The sequence below is a fragment of the Mytilus edulis genome, chromosome 4, assembly GCF_963676685.1.
Source record: "Mytilus edulis chromosome 4, xbMytEdul2.2, whole genome shotgun sequence".
Lineage (NCBI taxonomy): Eukaryota > Metazoa > Mollusca > Bivalvia > Mytilida > Mytilidae > Mytilus > Mytilus edulis.
This window is the reverse complement of record NC_092347.1, coordinates 33,696,945-33,719,059: the sequence shown is the minus strand read 5'-3', so window position 1 is coordinate 33,719,059 and position 22,115 is coordinate 33,696,945. Positions and strand designations below refer to the sequence as shown.

Here is a 22,115-nt window from a genome sequence, read left to right as displayed (position 1 = left end):
TTTGAAAAGTAGTATTCCTAACCCTAAATCTTTGTGCCACTTAGTAAGAAAATAATATTTCCTAAAAGATTACATACCTTTGCTTCTTCTGACTTGAGTTGTATATTTACATCAGACATCATGTTTCCTACAGCTTCAAAAGCAGCTGTGAACAGAATAGAAACTAACTAATAAGAAAAAAGAGACGTATTGTATAAACATGGGGTTACAATTTGACAAGTTAAAGGAATGCTGCATCTATTGTTGTTCTTAATCCAAATTTTGACAATAACTTTGAAAATTTCCAACTTTCACCACAGAAATATAATCTTTTTTAAATATTACTTGCAGAATGTAACACAAATAAAAGAAAGTATGTGTTCTTAATAGAACTTGTGAAAAAACATAATGGATGTTTTTCAGTGCTTTCTTTTCTAATTTTTTTTGTGCTCATTTTTTCTTTGTTATGATGCCAGCTTGTGACAATCTTTACAAATAAATGTACTAAGATGTACATGTTATTTCCTTATCATAGTGTACAATAACTTAAAAGAGCTTAAATTAATGAGCCGTACCAGTTAAAGGCATCATAAACTGGTCAAATTTGTCTTCATCTTCACCGAGATCAACAAGTAACAACCTGCCGAGGGCAGTATAAAAAGTTGTTCGACATCTCATGTCTGCCATGGTTGTGCTGGTAGTGTTTATACCAAGGAATGGAAAATGTTCACTCTGATAAAAAGAAACAAACAAATGATTAAATAACAAAGTCAGTATCTTAACATTATTATAATAAATTGGGGAAATATAGTGCTTGTTAGAAGAAATAAGGAAATTAATTGTTCAACTGAGTTTTGCTATATTTTTCTTGCTTTTCTTCTTCTAATTCTTCAATAAACAAGATATATTTTACAGTGAAATAGGTTCAATTAAAACTTTAATAGGATAACTAACAGTTGAAAATTCCATTAATTTCATCCCATCAAACAATTCCTTTCAATTATATATCACTTTGATGTTAAAACAAGATACAGTGATCTCATTGTTTTTATTCAGAGGTCCCATAAAGACACATTAATTCGGAATAAATCTCATAAGTGCAAAATAATTACTGATAAGTTGTCTCCCTTAAGAAACTACTTGAAACTTGACTTTATAACTTCTTTCAAATGCGGAGAATCGGATAAAAATCATCATTGCATTACATAACTTAACTGAATCTATCACATCTGACATACATAGAACTTACAGTATGATTATTCAACATGAATTGGACGGCTTCTAATTTAACAAGTTTTCTAACACTACTGTATCCTACAGAGAGATCACTAAGTAGCTGCAGTGTTTTTGATATGATCTGCTCACTCCTGGCCCAGTACTTCAAATTTGTAATTCTGCAATTAAGATAAATAGATTCAAATGTATTCATGGATACCATTTTTTTTCTCTTTTGTCCTTTATCCTGCATACACTATATATCAATATTATGTCAATCCTTTTACTTAATTTTGGAGACTTATTAGAAATGCATACTTCTTACTCCCTTAAACATTTTCCCTATAAAATATTCAATTTTCCAATACATTTTCCTTATAACTTTAAGGGACCAATACAATAGTATGATTGAATTATAAAAGTTAGTAAGAAAAGATGAAACTTACATTAACTTGTACAGTAATGTACACAGCGAAAATTTTGGTATTCATGCTCAAGTGTCAAGAAAAATTATCTAAATCAACATGTGATTTATTGCTTAAAATATTTAATAACAAGAAGCTGTCTATAAACATGATAAACAATATTTCTATGATGGTATCGATGAAATTAAATCAACATTTCTGGTACTTACATTTTGCCTATAAAAACACTTAATACCATAGATTCATCACTTAGTCCTAAAACTTCTGATAGTTTTCTATAAACCTGAAAATATGAAGTTGTAACAATAAGTACACATGATACAAATGCCTCGACCTTAAAAAAATATTCACCAAGTATTTATTATAAAAAAAGACTGATTTTTTGGAGAAAAAAAAGTACATTAAATTATTTTCAATACAACCAGATGCTCCGCAGGGCGTAGCTTTATACGACCGCAGAGGTTGAACCCTGAACGGTTGGGGCAAGTATGGACACAACATTCAAGCTGGATTCAGCTCTAAATTTGGATTGTGATTAAATAGTTGACACAGCATAGGTTTCTGACACAGAATGAATGTGTTCTAATGAACTTAAAATTTTTGTTTTCTCTTAGAGCAATTCACTATGCTGTTGAATATTAATCCTCTCAAAACAAAATGTGTCCTCAGTACACGAATGCCCCACTCGCACTATCATTTTCCATGTTCAGTGGACCGTGAAATTGGGGTAAAACCTCTAATTTGGCATTAAAATTAGAAAGATCATATCATAGGGGACATGTGTACTAAGTTTGAAGTCGATTGGACTTAAACTTCATCAAAAACTACCTTGACCAAAAACTTTAACCTGAAGCGGGACAGACGGACGGACGAACGGACGGACGAACGAACGGAGAGACGGACGGACGGACGCACAGACCAGAAAACATAATGCCCCTCTACTATCGTAGGTGGGGCATAAAAATGTTTGAAGAAATTTTCTTTTTTATTTATGAAATTTCAAATGAGAAAAATTGAACCCAATTTTTTTAATCACATCCCCCTTTCCCTTATTCCAAAACTAATCTCAATTAAAATTTCTAATGGAGTTTGCAACAATAACTACTCATTTAAATACATCATAAAATATTAAGATGTAAAAAAAACTGCTTGTTATCACTGAATGTTATTTATTATAATTTATCAGTTGGTAGTAAAAAGTGAATATACATTGTATATTGTATATAACAAAGATTTAAGTTGATTCTGGACAAAGAAAGATAACTCCAATTAAAAAAAAATCTTGCTATTGCACAATATTTTGCAATTAGATATTTCTTGCTTACTATTCTGGACAAAGAAAGATAACTCTAATTAAAAAAAAATTTGCTATTTCACAATATTGTGCAATTAGATATTTCTTGCCATTGCGCAATACTGTGCAATTGAAAAGACTTGCTATTGCACAACACTTAATATAATAATTTTAGATCCTGATTTGGACCAACTTGAAAACTGGGCCCATAATAAAAAAAATCTAAGTACATTTTGGGATTCAGCATATCAAAGAACCCCAAGATTTCAATTTTTGTTGAAATCAGACTAAGTTTAATTTTGGACCCTTTGGACTTTAGTGTAGACCAATTTGAAAACAGGACCAAAAATGAAGAATCTACATACACAGTTAGATTTGGTATATCAAAGAACCCCATTTATTCAATTTTTGATGAAATCAAACAAAGTTTAATTTTGGACCCCGATTTGGACCAACTTGAAAACTGGGCCAATAATCAAGAATCTAAGTACATTTTTAGATTCAGCATATCAAAGAACCTAACTGATTCATTTTTTGTCAAAATCAAACTAAGTTTAATTTTGGACCCTTTGGACCTTAATGTAGACCAATTTGAAAACGGGACCAAAAGTTAAGAATCTACATACACAGTCATGACAGTTAGATTCGGCATATCAAAGAACCCCAATTATTCAATTTTGATGAAATCAAACAAAGTTTAATTTTGGACCCTTTGGGCCCCTTATTCTGTTGGGACCAAAACTCCCAAAATCAATACCAACCTTCCTTTTATGGTCATAAACCTTGTGTTTAAATTTCATAGATTTCTATTTACTTATACTAACGTTATGGTGCGAAAACCAAGAAAAATGCTTATTTGGGTCCCTTTTTGGCCCCTAATTCCTAAACTGTTGGGACCTAAACTCCCAAAATCAATACCAACCTTCCTTTTGTAGTCATAAACCTTGTGTCAAAATTTCATAGATTTCTATTAACTTAAACTAAAGTTATAGTGCGAAAACCAAGAAAATGCTTATTTGGGCCCTTTTTGGCCCCTAATTCCTAAAATGTTGGGACCAAAACTCCCAAAATCAATACCAACCTTCCTTTTGTGGTCATAAACCTTGTGTTAAAATTTCATAGATTTCCATTTACTTTTACTAAAGTTAGAGTGCGAAAACTAAAAGTATTCGGACGCCGGATGACGACGACGACGACGACGACGACGACGACGACGACGACGACGACGACGCCGACGCCAACGTGATAGCAATATACGACGAAAAATTTTTCAAATTTTGCGGTCGTATAAAAATGAAACAAATACAAATAACTTAGTTAACTTGCTAAAAACAGTTGAGAGTATCTTGTAATTTTTAATACTGTAATAACAAAGCCTGGTAAAACCATATAAATAATGTGCTGCACCTGAATTTGTGTATAATTTACTTAAAATTCTGAAGATCAGCAGGTTGGTGTGGTTTATTAAATGATTGGGTCGTATGTATTTTTGAAAACATGTTGAAATTAACCTAAGAAAATTCAAAAACTATCATTGGCCTATCCAAAAGAACAAAGTTCCAAACAGGTTTTGCCTTCATATTAACCACTTACCTTAGACATTTTATGCACTTGATCGCCCACATAAATTTTTCTAAATTGTTCAAAGAAACTAAGTATTGCGAGATCAAGTTTTTCACAACCACCCTGAGCTATTCTTGTGTCTGTTAGATTCATCAATTGTAAAACCCTAAAATAACATGAAGTATACACTAATCATAATGATACACACATATGAAGCATTATTTTATCCATTATAAAGATTTTTACCTAAGGCTATATGCCATTAAAATAAATATACTATTGTATAAAACATAATTTGTATGTAAGGCTGATAAAGATTTACAGAATGATACCAGTGGAGGAAACAAATATCAAAACATCAAATCAAGACAAATATTCATGACAACAAAATTGCTACATTGTAGTCAACATTCAAATCAACCAAAAATAAATTCAAATATTAGAGCCTTCCACTAAATGACCTCTGAAGTTTGTCCACAAAATGAACTAAAAGAGAGAAAAGAATTGCATATTTTCTGTTTCTCTACTTTTTGTGTTATTTTCACATTTCTTAACTCTCAACAGTTAAACTTTAACTATTTAAAAGTATCGACAAGTCCTGTGCATTTTAATATTAATATTTAACTGTCTCAGTGGAAAAATACTGTAATACCCTTGTTGCAGTGTTGAAATCTATATTTATTTCATTTTAAAGGCTTTGGAATAAATATAGTACCGTAATATAGCATTCAGTTAAAAAAATTTGTTTTTAGAAATCCATGTAACTTTAAATGTCCATGTCTGGGATTGTTTAGATATTAATTGATATACACCTGCATGCTAACTCCCCATCCATAGCATCATGTTCATCTGTACTAGCAAAAGACACCCTTCCTCCTATCACAGCACCAATTACGTACACCAACCAAGATAGACGACCTAAAAATGAATAGTCAAGTTTATATATTATTAATTTAATTTCAAGGTGTTAATATTAAACATGCAAACAACATGAACACAAAGTTTTATATTTCAGTTTTTCATGAAACACTACCAATAACCAATCGCTGTAACATTTCTATTTAAATTTTAAGATATTTTTTTATCACTTGCTATAATCAAATATTATTTGTAAATACAAATAACAATTAGTCTTGTCAATATTTATAACAAATGATTTTCTATGCATCAATAACCGATTTATTTCCCCTCCCCATTATACATACCTTCCTGTATGGTTAATTCAGCCCCTGGTGACCCTGCTGACACTAATTCCTGGTATCTCTGAGCAGCTTCATCAAATAGCTGTACTAGAAGGGCACAAGTTTTGTCATATTCACATCGGCCTATACTGGATATCTGAAAATTAAATATAGGACTTTTAAGTACACTGTACAAGAAATATAAGACTTTAGACCATACATATTCTTGCCTACTACTCTAGATAAACGACAATGGTGTAGTAAAACAGCTGACTGCAGTTGAACAAGTTATATCTAATCTAATGAGATATATAACTTACTTGGTCTAGTTGTTGTGTAATCATCCCTGAATCATCTAAAGGGTCATCTAAACCATCCCTAAAAAAAAGTCAAAATTCATTAGGGCTATTTCTAGAAAAAGTAAAATGGAAAGTATTTTAAAATCAACAAAGTTAAAGTTGTGCACTCCACTACATATTTTAGGAGGATAGCTCATAAATACAAGTAGAAGCATGAAATACAGTTAAAACAACTGCAGAAAATTTCAAAATTTTAAGATTGGTGTCTTTATTTCATCAAATTTGCTGAAAGACCTACATATCAATTTACTTTTTGAGGAAAATAACATCCTTAGGTTTCAAAATTCCTAATTACTGTAAATTCAGAAATTATTGCGTGCATTTATTATTGCGATGTGCCGACCACAGGCAAAAATGCGAGGTTTAATTATTGCGACTTGCCGATTAAAAAAAATTTTTTTTATGCTGAACATTATTGTAAATCACAGATGTTCACATGTCTTTTCGCAAAGTAAAGCTTTGTTCAAATCTATGCATTTAGTTACCTTCCGTATGTTTTCTGTGATTGAATACACAATTCTTAACTGATGTAACTTGTAAAGGGGATCTAGAAACTAAGATGCATTACTAGAACTTATGTGTTGTGCATGCCGACTTTGGGGATCTAGAAACTTAATTGAACATCGACCACGTGCAGAAGATTAGTGTAGAACGAGGCCCGGCTTCGGTAATTATAGGATATTTTTAACTTCAAAAGAAAATAAATTACAATATTAAAAGTTGATAATCGCAATCACCCGTAGTAAATTATGTTTGGCTTCCTAGTCCTTTTATGCATACAAGCGAAGTTGAGAAAAATAAAATTCATCATAAAGGCTTGGCTTGTGGTATATTGTTAAAAATAAATTTAATTACACATCTTATAAATTAGCTTTGATTAGCAAAGACTCATTTGGTTATAAATAGGAATGATATTTTTTTTACGCCATTAAGTAAAAAAATGTCAATGTGGAAGTTTGTCACAAAGAAACGCTCCCCTGACGATATCGTCTTGAGGTTGCCCAATCCTGATAACGCTACCAACAAAGATGCAGCTGATAAAATTAAAGCTGCTAACACTGAAATTGTCAACTCTCTTGCTACTGATGAGTCAACTACCAGCACAAAACGGGGGGTCAAGAGAAAAGCCAGCAACAACCACTACACACCAGAGACCCGTGCTAAAATAGCTAAATACGCCACTGAACATGGCAATGTTGCCGCTGCCCGCAAATTTAGCAAAGACCTCCAACTTGACATTAAAGAAAGTGCAGTAAGAGCCATGAAAAAGAAATATCTTGTACACTCAAAAGAATCCAACCACCAACCTGTCAATGCGTTGACACCAGAAAAACGTGGTAGACCGCTACTACTTGGTGATTTAGACAAAGATGTAGCAGCCCACATACGCAGCATCAGAGAAGCCGGTGGCATCGTAAACCAAGCTATCGTTATTGCAACAGCCCGTGGTCTAGTCAAACACAAAAACCCAACACTACTCAGTGAAGCTGGTGGGTCGATTCATATCACCAAGACATGGGCCGTATCCTTCCTAAAAAGACTCGGGTACGTCAAGCGAAAGGGTACCAAAGCAGCCAGAAAACTACCAGTTGACTTTGAGCACCAAAAAAGTGAATTTCATCGTATCATCAACGAGACCGTTACAAAGTACCAAGTGCCTCCACAACTTATCTTCAACTTTGACCAGACCGGGTTGAAGATCGTCCCTGTATCTAACTGGACATTAGAGATGGAGGGCTCAAAGCAAGTTGATATCATCGGTTTAGAAGATAAACGTGAGATAACAGGTTTGCTAGGTAGCACATCAGATGGTTGCCTCTTACCACCTCAGATTTTATACCAAGGTAAAACAGACCAGTGCCATGCTAAATATCCGTTTCCCTCCGACTGGGACGTTTTCCACACAGAGAGCCACTGGAGTAATGAACAGAGTATGGTACGATACATTGAGACTGTCCTTGTGCCGTATACCGACAAAGTTAAAGAAGAGTTAGACCTGCCGATACGACAGCAGTCAATTGCCATATTTGATGTTTTCCGTGCACACAGGTGTCAAGAAGTCCTAGATGCTTTGTCTAAAGCTTGAATTCAACATGTTTTCGTACCCGCGGGTTGTACTGGGGAACTTCAGCCAATGGATCTCAGCGTGAATGGTGAGCTCAAAGCTGCCATGAAAAACGAATTCACGAACTGGTACGCAGATATGGTTGCTGAAGATCTTAAAGATTCATCCACCATCAACAAGGTTGACTTAAGACTTTCTGTTCTCAAGCCATTACATGCTAAGTGGTTGAGTAAAGTGTTCCACGACTTGAAGTCAAAGAAAGACATTATCTTGCTAGGTTGGAAAAAGTCTGGTATAAGTGACTGTATAAAGTGTTAAATTGTATTTTTAATGAACTACATGTAGTGTTGAACTTGTGCTCAATGAACAATAGTAGCTTGTGCTTTATGAACAATATTATCTTCTGATGATCTTTGTTATTTTGTTATTTATTATTTATTTATTGTAATAAATTGTATTATATAACTTGTTTTTATTTCTAAGTTTCAAAAGGTTTACTTATACTGAAAATACACATGCTCCACTGAACAATTACAAACAATATTAACAAAATAAAATAACATCGTAATTTGTCACTTTATATAATAATCGAACAGCATTCAAAAGTAATTACTAGTACTAGTATCCCATTCATAAAAGTTCCCGGCAATATTGTTCAATCATAAACATATTACAGACACATTACCAATTAAAAGTCGAAGTGTTATAAAAATGTCACCTGGCTTCACTGATTACACAGATTAGCGGAAATAAGTTGTAAAAACATATTACCCTTAAATGCCCCAGGTGAAAGGTTAAACACATCACACCACTGAACAAAGGGAGATAAATCAATCACAAATTGACATTGGAAAAATGAAAGTAAGAATGCGAGGTTTAATTATTGCGATCGTCCGACGCTCGCATTATTCGCATTAATAAAAACCTCGCAATAATTTCTGAATTTGCAGTAATCTGAAACACAGTACCATTCCTGGATTGGTCGCATAACAAATATTGACCGTATCATTATAGTAAAATTTATGTTAATACGATAGCTTTGTCACATGTATATCCAACTAAAGTCAAGGACACAACAAGCATGACAAGACACAGAATATGTGGTAGGTAAACCAGTAAATATGATTTTCCCAAACCAGTATAATCTATAATAAGCTATAATTAGATATGTTAAAAGTTCACATTTACACCTTCGTTGGTGATATTAAAGTATCCATTGCAGAATAAAAAGAGCACTTACAATATTTTTATAATTATGACAGTAAATAACTTACTTGACTACGACAGTAACAGACTCTAGACGAGACATGACATAGGCCTTCATCACTTCTGGAGTGTAGGTTTCCAACATGTGAGGTTCAGTGGCTTTCACATATGGAACAGATGCCACCATCCTCTGCCACAAACTTAAAAGGTAATGAACACTATTTGGGGCAAACTGCCACATTTGCTGAAAATAAAAATAAATAATTTTGCTAGTCATAGTTAAATAACCTTTTGTGATATACATTTTTAACTCTGGTGAATTGAAATGAATTGATTCAAATCAAATTTAACTCAAGTATATTTGAGGTTACCTCAAAGAAAATGAATGTAAATTAACCTAGATGTGCAGCAGTTTGTAGTACAAGAAACTTTTGAAGGTATAGAATAGGTTTTAAGTTCAAACAGTTTGATTCTATATTCCATAGTTGACAGTTCAGTGTTCTCCACCCAAAGCCTTTTGGCATCATGGTAATGTGATACTATTATTTTAAATGTGATGCTTTCTGAATTGGTTTTTACCAAAGGTTATGTTATGGCTGTGATGCTATAATTTTTAGAAACAAGATGGTATTCTTATTTCCCCTGTTCACCAGGATGCTATATATGAAATATCTGGGGAGAACACTGGAACTTGAATAATTGTACTGTGCACCAAAATATGTTTCTAAAATTAATAAATGTCAATCAGTTTGTAAATACATTAATCAGAATAAGAATAGTATTTACAGGTAGTGATAAGTTTTGTCTGGTCCTCAGGCTTTGACTTATCAAGATTCCACTGTAAACTTTTACAGTCCTTTGATATAACTGCATGTAACAATTGTATTATAAGACTAGTCCTGTTTCTATCTCTTTCTTACCTGTAAACTAGTAACTGTAAATTCTGCAATGCGTTTGATGGTATCAGAGTAGTTTTCTACTTTGACAAGTTCTCCTAGCTGGTAATTTGATTTCAGTCTGGCTAACAGGCGACAGAATTCATGGTAATTACTAGGATCTGATAAACCCTGAAAATGTTCAAACATAGAATTAATATTTGTCTAAGTGATGTCTTGATGAACAACCAACTGACTAATTTATACTTCCACCCATTAAATGTTCATTCTGTTGCATTTAGGGCCTAATTGCTAATTTTCTATAAATAAACATCTCTAATACACATCATTGTAGACAATTCTAGACTGGGATGTATCGAAATTTCAGAGAATAGGTTTTTATTACAGTAAAACCTGTATAAACCAGCTGGCTACAGGACTATGAGAAATAGCCAGTTTGGACAGTAAGCCGGTTTATTCAGGTTTCCGTTTTGACCGGAAATTAATGACTTTTGATGTCTGATATATTGCATGTCAAAGTTATGTTTGATGGTAAATAATAAAATGTATTGATAAATGCAAAAGGTAATAACATAATAATTTTGCAGAATCGTTATTTTGAATTGGCTATAGAAATTTAAAGAACTAGATTAAAAAGAAACAAACATCTTTTGTTTATATATCCTTGTATGGCAAATAGACCTCAGTAGCATCAGTCTTCGATTTGGCAGTTTTACTTTCATTTTGTGTTCATTATCCTTATTTGCATCAGAATCCTTGTGTTGTTTGAATTGTGACATGAGAGTTTCGTTTTACTTCAATCGTTTATTTCTGACGTAGGAATAGCCGATTTAAAACCTTAAATCTATCAAGCGATATTTCATCACGATCAAAATATTTTTGAACAATCTTCAATATCCATGGATTGTAGTCATCTTGGTGTTCTTCATTATCAAGGTCATTGGTTGAGAGGTTCACAACAGAGAAACAGGAGTTCAAAAAAAATTATCAAAGTTACAATGTCAGTTCTATCCAATATATATCGGCATGTCTTTTAGTTTAATTGACACTTTTATAATGTTTCAATAGAACAGCTCACTAATGTTTTGGCAGGAATGGACAGGAATCCTGTTTATTCAGGGTCCGGTTTACTCAGGTTTGACTGAAATGGGAATAATTTGACTGGGTATTTATCACAATAACTTAACTTGCATTATGATATTTTCCCCAAAATCCTATTACCCACAGTAATTAATCTCAAATTTTTGTTGGTCATGTAAAAAATCACAATTAATAATGCTTGTACTAATTTCTGAATTCACAGTATCCATATTTTCTTTTCAATACTGGAGTTCACCTAAACTAAGTCTATATTTCTATTTTCCAAATCAAATTTCATGCCCAATATAAGAAAAGTGAAGTCTCATATAAAATTTTCTAATTACCTGTGGGTTTTCCAATATGTTCCTCACACCAACAACTATTTGATTTAAAAACTGTGATCTTTCAGTTCCATTAAATAATGATCTTCTTACTGATGCTATTTGTACTATACATGATAATGACTAGAAAAAAAAGAAAATAAAATACTCTGTATATCTTTACTCTTGTGTGCAATAATGCACTTTGGACTTTTATTAACATTTTCTTTTTTCATTTAAAGAAAAAAGACAATCATTGGTTATAAGATATATTTTAAGCATACAAATTTTAACTAAGAGCCTGTGTCGCTCACCTTGGTCTATGTGAATATTCAAAACAAAGGAAGCAGATGGATTCATGACAAAATTGTGTTTTGGTGATGGTGATGTGTTTGTACGTCTTACTTTACTGAACATTCTTGCTGCTTAGTTATTTCTTTCTATAATGAACTTGGCCCAGTGGTTTCAGTGGAAAATGTTAGTAAAAATTTACAAATTTTATGAAAATTGTTAAAAATTGACTATAAAGGACAATAACTCCTTAAAGGGGCACTAGCTACGATATATATAAAAAAATAAAGTATGTTTTTTTTTAGATCAATCATGAATCAAATTGGAATAATGAAATAATAATTTGCTTTTAGCAATCAATTTCCTTTAATTTTGTTGAAATAAGCGATTAAACATAATTTTTGACTGATTCACTTGCAAGTGAAAACGTCATCATCATTCTAACCGGTATTCATGTGAACTTCAAGTTAACCCCTAGCTAGACATTGACAACGCATGCATTGTACGTGTACTGGTTATTTAAAGAAAAAGAATGTCAACAATTAAAGTGAAACTACGGTAAATCATTTGACTACTAATTCGATGCACATAAAATCATTCTTATATGGTTAAAAACAATGAGAAACATCTATTTTTAATCTATAAAATAAAATCAAACAGACCTATAAAAATGCAATTGCACGTGTTGGTTTAATCTATTCGTATCTTTATTTTTGTTTACATCGCTTATATGGTCATCTGAGGTCAAATCGATAGTTAATTAGATGGCGTCTGGACTAAAATACACACGAAACGAACCTATATATTATCTACCCCATGCTCTGTAAACTGTTTATTTTAGACTTTTGATAGTTTGGATTAATGTTTTACATTGTTATAAACCAAATATGAGAATTTGAGTCAAATCGGTTACAATGAATTTGACAGCTAGTGCCCCTTTAAGGGGTCAATTGACCATTTCAGTCATTTTGACTTATTTGTAAATCTTACTTTGCTGTACATTATTGCTGTTAAAAGTTTATCTCTATCTATAATAATATTCAAGATAATAATCAACAAGAATGTGTCCACAGTACACGGATGCCCCACTCACACTATCATTTTCTATGTTTAAAGGACTGTGAAATTGGAATAAATTCTCTAATTTGGCATTAAAATTAGAATGATCTTATCAAAGGGAACATGTATACTAAGTTTCAAGTTGATTGGACTTCTACTTTATCAAAAACTACCTTGACCAAAAACTTTAACCTGAAATTTGCACTATCATTTTCTATGTTCAGTGAACCGTAAAATTGGGGTCAAAACTCTAATTTGGCATTTAAATTAGAAAGATCATATCATAGGGCACATGTATACTAAGTTTCAAGTTGATTGGACTTCAACTTCATCAAAAACTACCTTGACCAAAAACTTTAACCTGAAGCCAAAAACTTTAACCTGAAATTTGCACTATCATTTTCTATGTTCAGTGAACCGTAAAATTGGAGTCAAAACTCTAATTTGGCATTTAAATTAGAAAGATCATATCATAGGGCACATGTATACTAAGTTTCAAGTTGATTGGACTTCAACTTCATCAAAAACTACCTTGACCAAAAACTTTAACCTGAAATTTGCACTATCATTTTCTATGTTCAGTGAACCGTAAAATTGGGGTCAAAACTCTAATTTGGCATTTAAATTAGAAAGATCATATCATAGGGCACATGTATACTAAGTTTCAAGTTGATTGGACTTCAACTTCATCAAAAACTACCTTGACCAAAAACTTTAACCTGAAGCCAAAAACTTTAACCTGAAATTTGCACTATCATTTTCTATGTTCAGTGAACCGTAAAATTGGGGTCAAAACTCTAATTTGGCATTTAAATTAGAAAGATCATATCATAGGGCACATGTATACTAAGTTTCAAGTTGATTGGACTTCAACTTCATCAAAAACTACCTTGACCAAAAACTTTAACCTGAAGCCAAAAACTTTAACCTGAAATTTGCACTATCATTTTCTATCAGTGAACCGTAAAATTGGGGTCAAAACTCTAATTTGGCATTTAAATTAGAAAGATCATATCATAAGGAACATGTGTACTAAGTTTCAAGTTGATTGGACTTCAACTTCATCAAAAACTACCTTGACCAAAAACTTTAACCTGAAGCGGGACAGACGGACGAACGAACGAACGAACAGACGGACGGACGAACGGACGCACAGACCAGAAAACATAATGCCCCTCTACTATCGTAGGTGGGGCATAAAAACAGTAAAATTTCCTTAAAATTACCAATTTAGGGGCAGCAACCCAACAACAACGTGTCCGATTCATCTGAAAATTTCAGGGCAGATAGATCTTCACCTGATGAACAATTTTACACACGTTAGATTTGCTCTAAATGCTTTGGTTTTTGAGTTGTAAGCCAAAAACTGTATTTTACCCCTATGTTCTATTTTTAGCCATGGCGGTCATCTTGGTTTGATGGCCAGGTCAACGGACACATTTTTAAACTAGATACCCCAATGATGATTGTGGCCAACTTTGGATTAATTTTGCCCAGTAGTTTCAGAGAAGATTTTTGTAAAAGATTACTAAGATTTACGAAAAATGGTTAAAAATTGACTATAAAGGGCAATAACTCCTAAAGGGGTCAACTAGATATAGGAAGATGTGGTGTGAGTGCCAATGAGACAACTCTCCATACAAATAACAATTTAAAAAGTAAACCATTATAGGTTAAAGTACGGCCTTCAACACGGAGCCTTAGCTCACACCGAACAACAAGCTATAAAGGGCCCCAAAATTACTAGTGTAAAACCATTCAAACGGGAAAACCAACGGTCTAATCTATATAAACAAAACGAGAAACGAGAAACACGTATATATTACATAAACAAACGACAACTACTGTACATCAGATTCCTGACTTAGGACAGGTGCAAACATTTGCAGCGGGATTAAACGTTTTAATGGATCCAAACCTTCTCCCTTTTTCTGAAACAATAGCATAACATCACAACAAAGAAAAACATACGATAAAATATCAATTGGCAGACTTAACTCAATCAAAAAACGTATGATTAAACAATGAACGAATAAATTTGATCTGCGATATCTGAATACAAATGCACAGTTAATTAAATATTAGAGACAAACATTCATGACCAAAAAGCTAACAAACAAATTCAAAAACAGGACATGACTGAGAAATATTTAACCAATCAATGTTCACTTTAGAAAAAAACCGTTTTTTTTATAATCTTGAAGTTTATACAAATGTTGTAAGAATAAGTGAAGATATTACAAATAATCAAAGCTGGTGTACAGACAAGATCCGTATAAATAAAAAATGACAAAAAAGCATTATAAACAGTATACCATTTCGGTCATGTTGACTTATTTGTAAATCTTACTTTGCTGAACATTATTGCTGTTTACAGTTTATCTCTATCTATAATAATATTCAAGATAATAACCAACAAGAGGTTGTCACAACGACAGCAAACCGGATTTATTAATATTTATTTGTGTCCTGGCAATATCACAAGAACCATTACTGATGAATGGTGAAAGTGAAAATCGTCAATATCAAATTTGACCTCCATTTTGTCATCAGTATCAACATATTAAAATTTGAAAAGCTTAGATTGAATGGTTCATGAGTAAATGCAACACATGAAGGGAAACGCCATTTTACAATCTTTCAAGAACCATAACGCCTGAACGGTAAAAGTCAAAATCGTCATTATTGAACTTGACCTCTATTTTGTCATCAGTAACAACATATAAAAATTTCAAAAGCTTTGGTTGAATGGTTCATGATAAAATTCACGGACACGACTGGAAACACCATTTTTCAATCTTTTAAGAACCATAACTCCTGAACGGTAAAAGTCAAAATCGTCATTATTTAACTTGACCTCTATTTTGTCATCAGTAACAACATATTAAAATTTGGGAAGCTTTGGTAGAACAGTTCATGCGTAAATGCACGGACACGACTGGAAACTCCATTTTTCAATCTTTCAAGAACCATAACTCCTGAACGGTAAAAGTCAAAATCGCCATTATTGAACTTGACCTTCATTTAGTTGTCATTAACAACATATTAAAATTTTAAAAGCTTTGGTTGAACGTTTCATGAGTTAATGCACGGACAACATTTGATTGCCGCCCGCCCGCCGTACATCCCTAAATCAATAACCGACATTTTTGTCACAAAAATCCGGTTAAAAACAGTAAAATTTCCTTAAAATTACCAATTTAGGGGCAGCAACCCAACAACGGGTTGTCCGATTCATCTGAAAATTTCAGGGCAGATAGATCTTGACATGATAAACAATTTTACCCAGTCAGATTTGCTCTAAATGCTTTGGTTTTTGAGTTATAAGCCAAAACCTGCATTTTACCCTTATGTTCTATTTCTAGCCATGGCGGCCATCTTGATTGGTTGGCCAGGTCACCGGACACATTTTTTAAACTAGATACCCCAATGATGATTGTGGCCAAGTTTGGTTTAATTTGGCCCAGTAGTTACAGGGGAGAAGATTTTTGTAAAAGTTAACGACGACGGACGACGGACGCAAAGTGATGGGAAAAGCTCACTTGGCCCTTTGGGCCAGGTGAGCTAAAAATGTATTAAGCTTTAATATATTTTTCAAATTTTTATATGTTACATATTTTCTTAAATGTACATGTCATATTTCAAAATTGCTTGATACTTAATTTTTTTATTTATGTTTTCCCTTGATAAATGTAAATGGATGGATTGTTATTTCATGTTGAATATTATATGCATATTAAGACGAGAATATGTTGATGTGATATGATTATGAACTCTGTTTTGGAATTGACATCCAGGATGAGCCAGACTTTTAAAGTACTAGTCCACAAGTGTTAACAGTCCATAGGAATAAATGTCATCCAACTGGAAATATTTTTCTGACCTAGACCAATCAGTCTCTGCCCTTACTCCTTTATGTTGCATGTCTAGCAGAAAAGCACCAAATACCAATTTTAAAGTCATTAATTTTACCTGACTAGGCCTACCACCACCTGAGACAAATGAGTAAGAGACAACTGATGAAATCCTTTAAAATGAATATAACTAAGTACAATCCTAGATAAATTGACTAAAAATTGCTATTTTTCCAGTTTGGAATATATCTGCTTTAAGGAATTCTAAGTATATAAACAAACCATTGATGAGAGAGATGCAGGTAAACCAGAATACAGCTCATAAAACAGGGTTAATGTTGACAGGTCTAAAAATGCTGAAATAAAAAACAGAGAATAACTAATAAGACACAGTTAAATGTTGACCAGCTTATGAATAGTGAAAATATAAATAGAGTTAAATGTTTATAATTCAATTAAGAGACAGTGTTTTGTCGATCAGCTCATGGACATAATTCTGTCATGTGACCATGACGTCATCAACGTTTTTTCATGATTTACTATTCAATTAAAGATTTCTTGCAGTTGTGCAATACGTTGTTCTGTTGTGCAACACTTAGTAAATCGGTTGTCAGACTATAAACAAATAAAGTTCAATTAAATCTCAATGTCATATCAGAAAATCAGGAAAATCAGAAGGGAGCTTACATCAATAGATATAAACAATTCACCAAAGTTTCATGGGAATTGCTGACAGCATTTTTGAGTTATAGTCTGAAAGCTTGAAAATCCCCCTTTTTTAATGAATAAAACCATAAATCAGAAATGTTAAATTCATAAAATTCTTAAAGGAGCTTACATCAATAGATATAAACATATTCACCAAAGTTTCGAAAGAACTGCTGAAAGCATTTTTTAGTTTTTGTATGAAAACTGGAAAAAAAACTTTTTCATGAATAAAACTTTTAACTCAGAAACGTAAAATCTAATTTTTATAAAAAAAAAAGAAAGGGAACTCATGTCAATAGTTATAAACAGTTCACCAAAATTTCTTGCATGTTGGTGAAAGCATTCTTGAGTTCTTTAAAGCCCATTATGTATCCAATCTTTTGTTCATTTTTTTTCTACCCCAAATAACTATCTGTCACATACCTGTTCTCCAGCTAGTTGGTATTTGTACTGTACACAGCTCATCTGAAGACTCATCATTGGATGTACCAATAAAATCAAATGTTAAACAGTTGTGGGCTAGTCTTAAAGCACTTGATATTAAACCATGCTAGAAAAACAATCATACAATATAATAAATAACTTAACAAAGTTCTCCAACAACTTGTAATATTACAGATAAGAGTATATAGTTTCAAATAGAAAGAAGAGCATACTCTTTATATAAATTTAGATAGCATTTTCTAAAATCTTTTCCTCATGTATATCTAATGGTCTATTTTCAAAATATTAAGTCAAGCAATACTTCTTTGATAACACACCTAATCAGAAATTCTTTTGTCTGAACAATGTAAACAAAATTGGAAGTTACATCATAAGCATTCACATGTACAGAAAAGCAAAAGAGAAACAACACATCTGAATAATTTATACTAACCTGACTATCATCCGTAAAGTTCATACTTTTAAGATTTCCAACAGCAGTACGAAGAAGTGAGCATGATAGTTGAAAGATTTCAAATAACTGTGTATCTCGAAATGATGAAGCTATCTTTCTGTGTTTGTTGATTGACCTACTTGCCTCAGCCTGTAATATATTTTTAAATGCCATAATATTAACTATAAATAATTTCTGTATTTATATTTTTTACAAAACAAATAATATAGCCTGAATCCAAATTAACTAAAGAAGAGTATAGATCATGAAGATAGAGAAAATAATGTTATAGACATCAAAATCCAAATTGTATCAATATATATGTATCTGTTTTGCTTACATTGCATTTAACTGAAGCTGGATCCTGAAACACACTTTTAACACACAAATTAGAAATGTAAAGATTATGAAGATTCAAATTTTGTATGGACACTGGAACTAGACAAGAGTGCTTAGAATGAAATGTCTTGCCTTAACCTTTTGACCGAATTTATGATGAAAGTCTGCAATATTAAGGTTTTACTGAAAGTATTACATACACTTTAAATTATCAATAATCCATGTAAATGAGGCCAAGGTCAGACTTGCAAAATGGTACAAGATCTTGGAGTAGCAAATATTCAGACTGCAGAGCCTTTTTTATTAACCAGACATTTGATGTGGCCCGAATAGTTAAATTTCAATGCAAAATGCTGCTTTACTAGCTATTTTTTTTCTAGGTGTAACTAGCTTCTGCTTGTAAAACCCTCTTACATATTTGAACCTTTATCATGTTTATAAAAATATATACCTCACTAAGCTGATTCATTTCACAGACAAGCTGAGACAGCAGTTGTACACCTATCATCACATGCTGTGTTGATCCACTCTGCAATTTCATAATGATTTACAATTATACTTGTACAATAATGAAAGTTTAAAATGTTATTAATAGCCTGTAAAATCATGGTGATGCATAAATTATTTCACATAGTTTCAAACCATGGTGATTCATGTAGTATTTTACGGTCTCAAAACATAGTGATTCATGAAGTATTTTAGGTCTCAAATCATGGTGATTCATGTAGTATCTTACCGTCTCACATCATAGTGAATCATGTAGTATTTTAAGGTATTTAATCATGAAAGTTCATAAATTAATTATGATCTCAAATCATGGTGATTCATGAAGTATTTTACAGCCTATAGTGATTCATCTATTATTTTAGTATCAAATCATGGTGATTCATTTATCATTTAAATGTCCCAAATCATGGTGAATCATGTCACATTTAACAGCCTTAATGAGTGATTCATGTGGTATTTTAAAGGCTCAAATCATGGAGATTTATGATGTATTTTGAAACTCCAGACATGGTGATTAATGCCTTATTTCAACCTCTAAACATGGTTATTCAGGTAGTATTTTACTGTTTCAAATCATGGTGATTCATTAAATTATTTTGACAATATTTCATAGAAATAAAATTTAAAATCATTAATTGTGCATTATGCAGTATTTTGACAGCCTATTAAAAGATAATTTCAAGTCAAATTGAATCATGCAGTATTTAAGTTTTAAATCCTTGTGATTCAAGTAGTATTTTAAATAGTTTCAGACGATTGTGATTTATTTTATTATAATAGAATTTTACATAGTTTCAAACCATTGTGGTGATTCATTTAGTATCATACATAGTTTCAAACCATAGTGATTCACATAGTACTTAACATAGATACAAGCCCGAAAACATAATGATTCATGCATATGGTAAGGCTTCATGAGATAGTAATAATTTGATTCTTAACTGACTGCTTTTATTATTTTATTGAATTTCATTTTTTTTATGAGAAGAATAATATCACTATTTCATATGGCAAACAAAAGATGACTTAGATTGTTAATACACTAAACTACGCTCAAGATGATTACCTGAATAAACTTTGTGACATCAGACACAACATTACGGAAGACAAAACCTTCATCTTGTACATCAAACCAACCAAGTTTTGTAATTCTGGCAAATAACTGAAAAGAAACATCATGAAAACAACATAAATCAAAAGTTACTGTAATTGTTTATATTTTTTTTAAAACATACCATCTTTCAATAATACTTATGTATCAAGTTATGTTTTAAATCATTTGTGAATTCTAAAGGAATACAATGTTAAACAACTATGCATTGAACACCTGAGATAACTACTTTTTTTTTTAATAAATACTACAATTGCCTTCACATACAAGATTGATCTTATTTACATTTTTGTTTGTTATTATCATGTGAAAATTTCTCTTAACATACCTGTACTAAGGCCTGCAGAACATAATGAACAAGTTTTGGTCTTGTAGCCAAATAATTCAATATGTAATTCCCTGAAAAAATAAAAAAAAGAGTGTTGATATAACCCTCTTTCAACAAACAAAACAATGTTTCCGATTAAATATCTAATAAATATCCCATTTATTTATGCAACAAATACAATATCACAATAAAGTGAAACTTTTTTGCTAAATTTATTTATATATTGAATAAGGACTGGAAAAGGTCTTAAAATAATATTTCATAAGGTAATATGAGATCAGTTGTCATACATGTAGTCATGTTGTATTCTTGATTATTATAATCACGTCACCAGACTTTGTTTAGTAGACAAAAAGTATTAATTTGTCTGCTATGCATTAAGAAATGAAGCCTCACCTTAAATTAAATCTACTATAAAAAGATTTAATACAATATCAGAACCTCAAAGACAATCTTCAACAGCTGAACTTTTAAACTAAATCAATAATTGCATCTTGTTCACCTAATGAAAACTTTTCAAATTGTAAATATTTGATTATGGATTTTCCTTCAAGTCTGTTAATGTCTTGAAAAGATTTCTCCATTCATATGAATTTAAGAGAAAATTTCTTCAGAATTTTATACTTACGTATATCAATTCTTTGTTCTAGTGGCAAAGTTAAATTAGGCCGAGAGACAAGCTTTGTCAAAGTTGTGGCTGCCAATAACTGAGCATAAGGAGACTGCAAGTAAATCAAATAAAGATTTTAAAATCATACTAATTATGACCATATTTACACAAATAGACTACATTATAACTACGTTGTTTCAAAGTTCCAGCTTGAATCTCAGGTCAGATGATGCTTAGTGCCTGATATGGCAGACACTGTTAAAATGGTTAATGTAAATGACCTATCATATACCCAACCTACAATAAAATGCTTCGCTGAGTGCAGCCTGATACGACTGCAGTGGTTGAACCCTGAACAGTTGGGGCAAATTTGGACATAATATTCAAGCTTGATACTGTCTGAATTTGGATTGTGATCCAATTTTTGACATAATATAGGTTTCTGACACAAAACAAAAATTCAACTTCCCTTTGTGATATGGAACCTTGTGGTAAAATTTCAGAGGGATCCATACACTCACACTCAAGTTATTGTCCAGAAACTACAAAATTGCTTATTGTTGGCCCCTAATTTCTAAACTGTTGGTACCATAACCCCCAAAATGAATCCCAACCTTCTACTTGTGGTATTAAACATTGTGTTACAATTTCAGAGCAGTCAAAATACTTATATACAAGTTATTATCCTGAAACTAGAAAAATGCTTCTTTTGGGCTCCTAAATCCTAAACAGTTGGGACCATCATCCACAAAATTCATCCCAACCTTCCTATTGTGGTATTTAACCCTCTTAAAAAATCTTATAGAGATCCATTCACTTTTAAAAACTAAAGTAATTGTCTGGAAACC

At 32.1% G+C, this 22,115-nt stretch overlaps 1 protein-coding gene across 3 annotated transcripts in view; it reads right to left on the bottom strand.

Annotated features, from left to right (window-relative positions):
* LOC139519519 (exportin-7-like) overlaps positions 1–22,115 on the bottom strand; it is a 39,334-nt gene that overhangs the window by 13,613 nt on the left and 3,606 nt on the right. For all 3 annotated transcript variants that reach the window (XR_011663615.1, XR_011663616.1, XM_071311637.1), the window contains exons 3-20: positions 21,286–21,379; positions 20,658–20,728; positions 20,285–20,380; positions 19,163–19,240; positions 18,373–18,522; positions 17,919–18,045; positions 17,070–17,143; positions 11,608–11,727; positions 10,208–10,354; positions 9,356–9,531; positions 5,978–6,035; positions 5,682–5,814; positions 5,289–5,394; positions 4,507–4,642; positions 1,829–1,902; positions 1,229–1,373; positions 555–711; positions 78–145 (exon numbers count right to left, since the gene is read on the bottom strand). Coding sequence is in view for 1 of the 3 variants with exons in the window: in XM_071311637.1 (XP_071167738.1) it covers positions 78–145; positions 555–711; positions 1,229–1,373; positions 1,829–1,902; positions 4,507–4,642; positions 5,289–5,394; positions 5,682–5,814; positions 5,978–6,035; positions 9,356–9,531; positions 10,208–10,354; positions 11,608–11,727; positions 17,070–17,143; positions 17,919–18,045; positions 18,373–18,522; positions 19,163–19,240; positions 20,285–20,380; positions 20,658–20,728; positions 21,286–21,379 (2,010 nt within the window). In the remaining 2 variants the exon portion in view is untranslated. The remainder of the gene's footprint in view (positions 1–77; positions 146–554; positions 712–1,228; positions 1,374–1,828; positions 1,903–4,506; positions 4,643–5,288; positions 5,395–5,681; positions 5,815–5,977; positions 6,036–9,355; positions 9,532–10,207; positions 10,355–11,607; positions 11,728–17,069; positions 17,144–17,918; positions 18,046–18,372; positions 18,523–19,162; positions 19,241–20,284; positions 20,381–20,657; positions 20,729–21,285; positions 21,380–22,115) is intronic.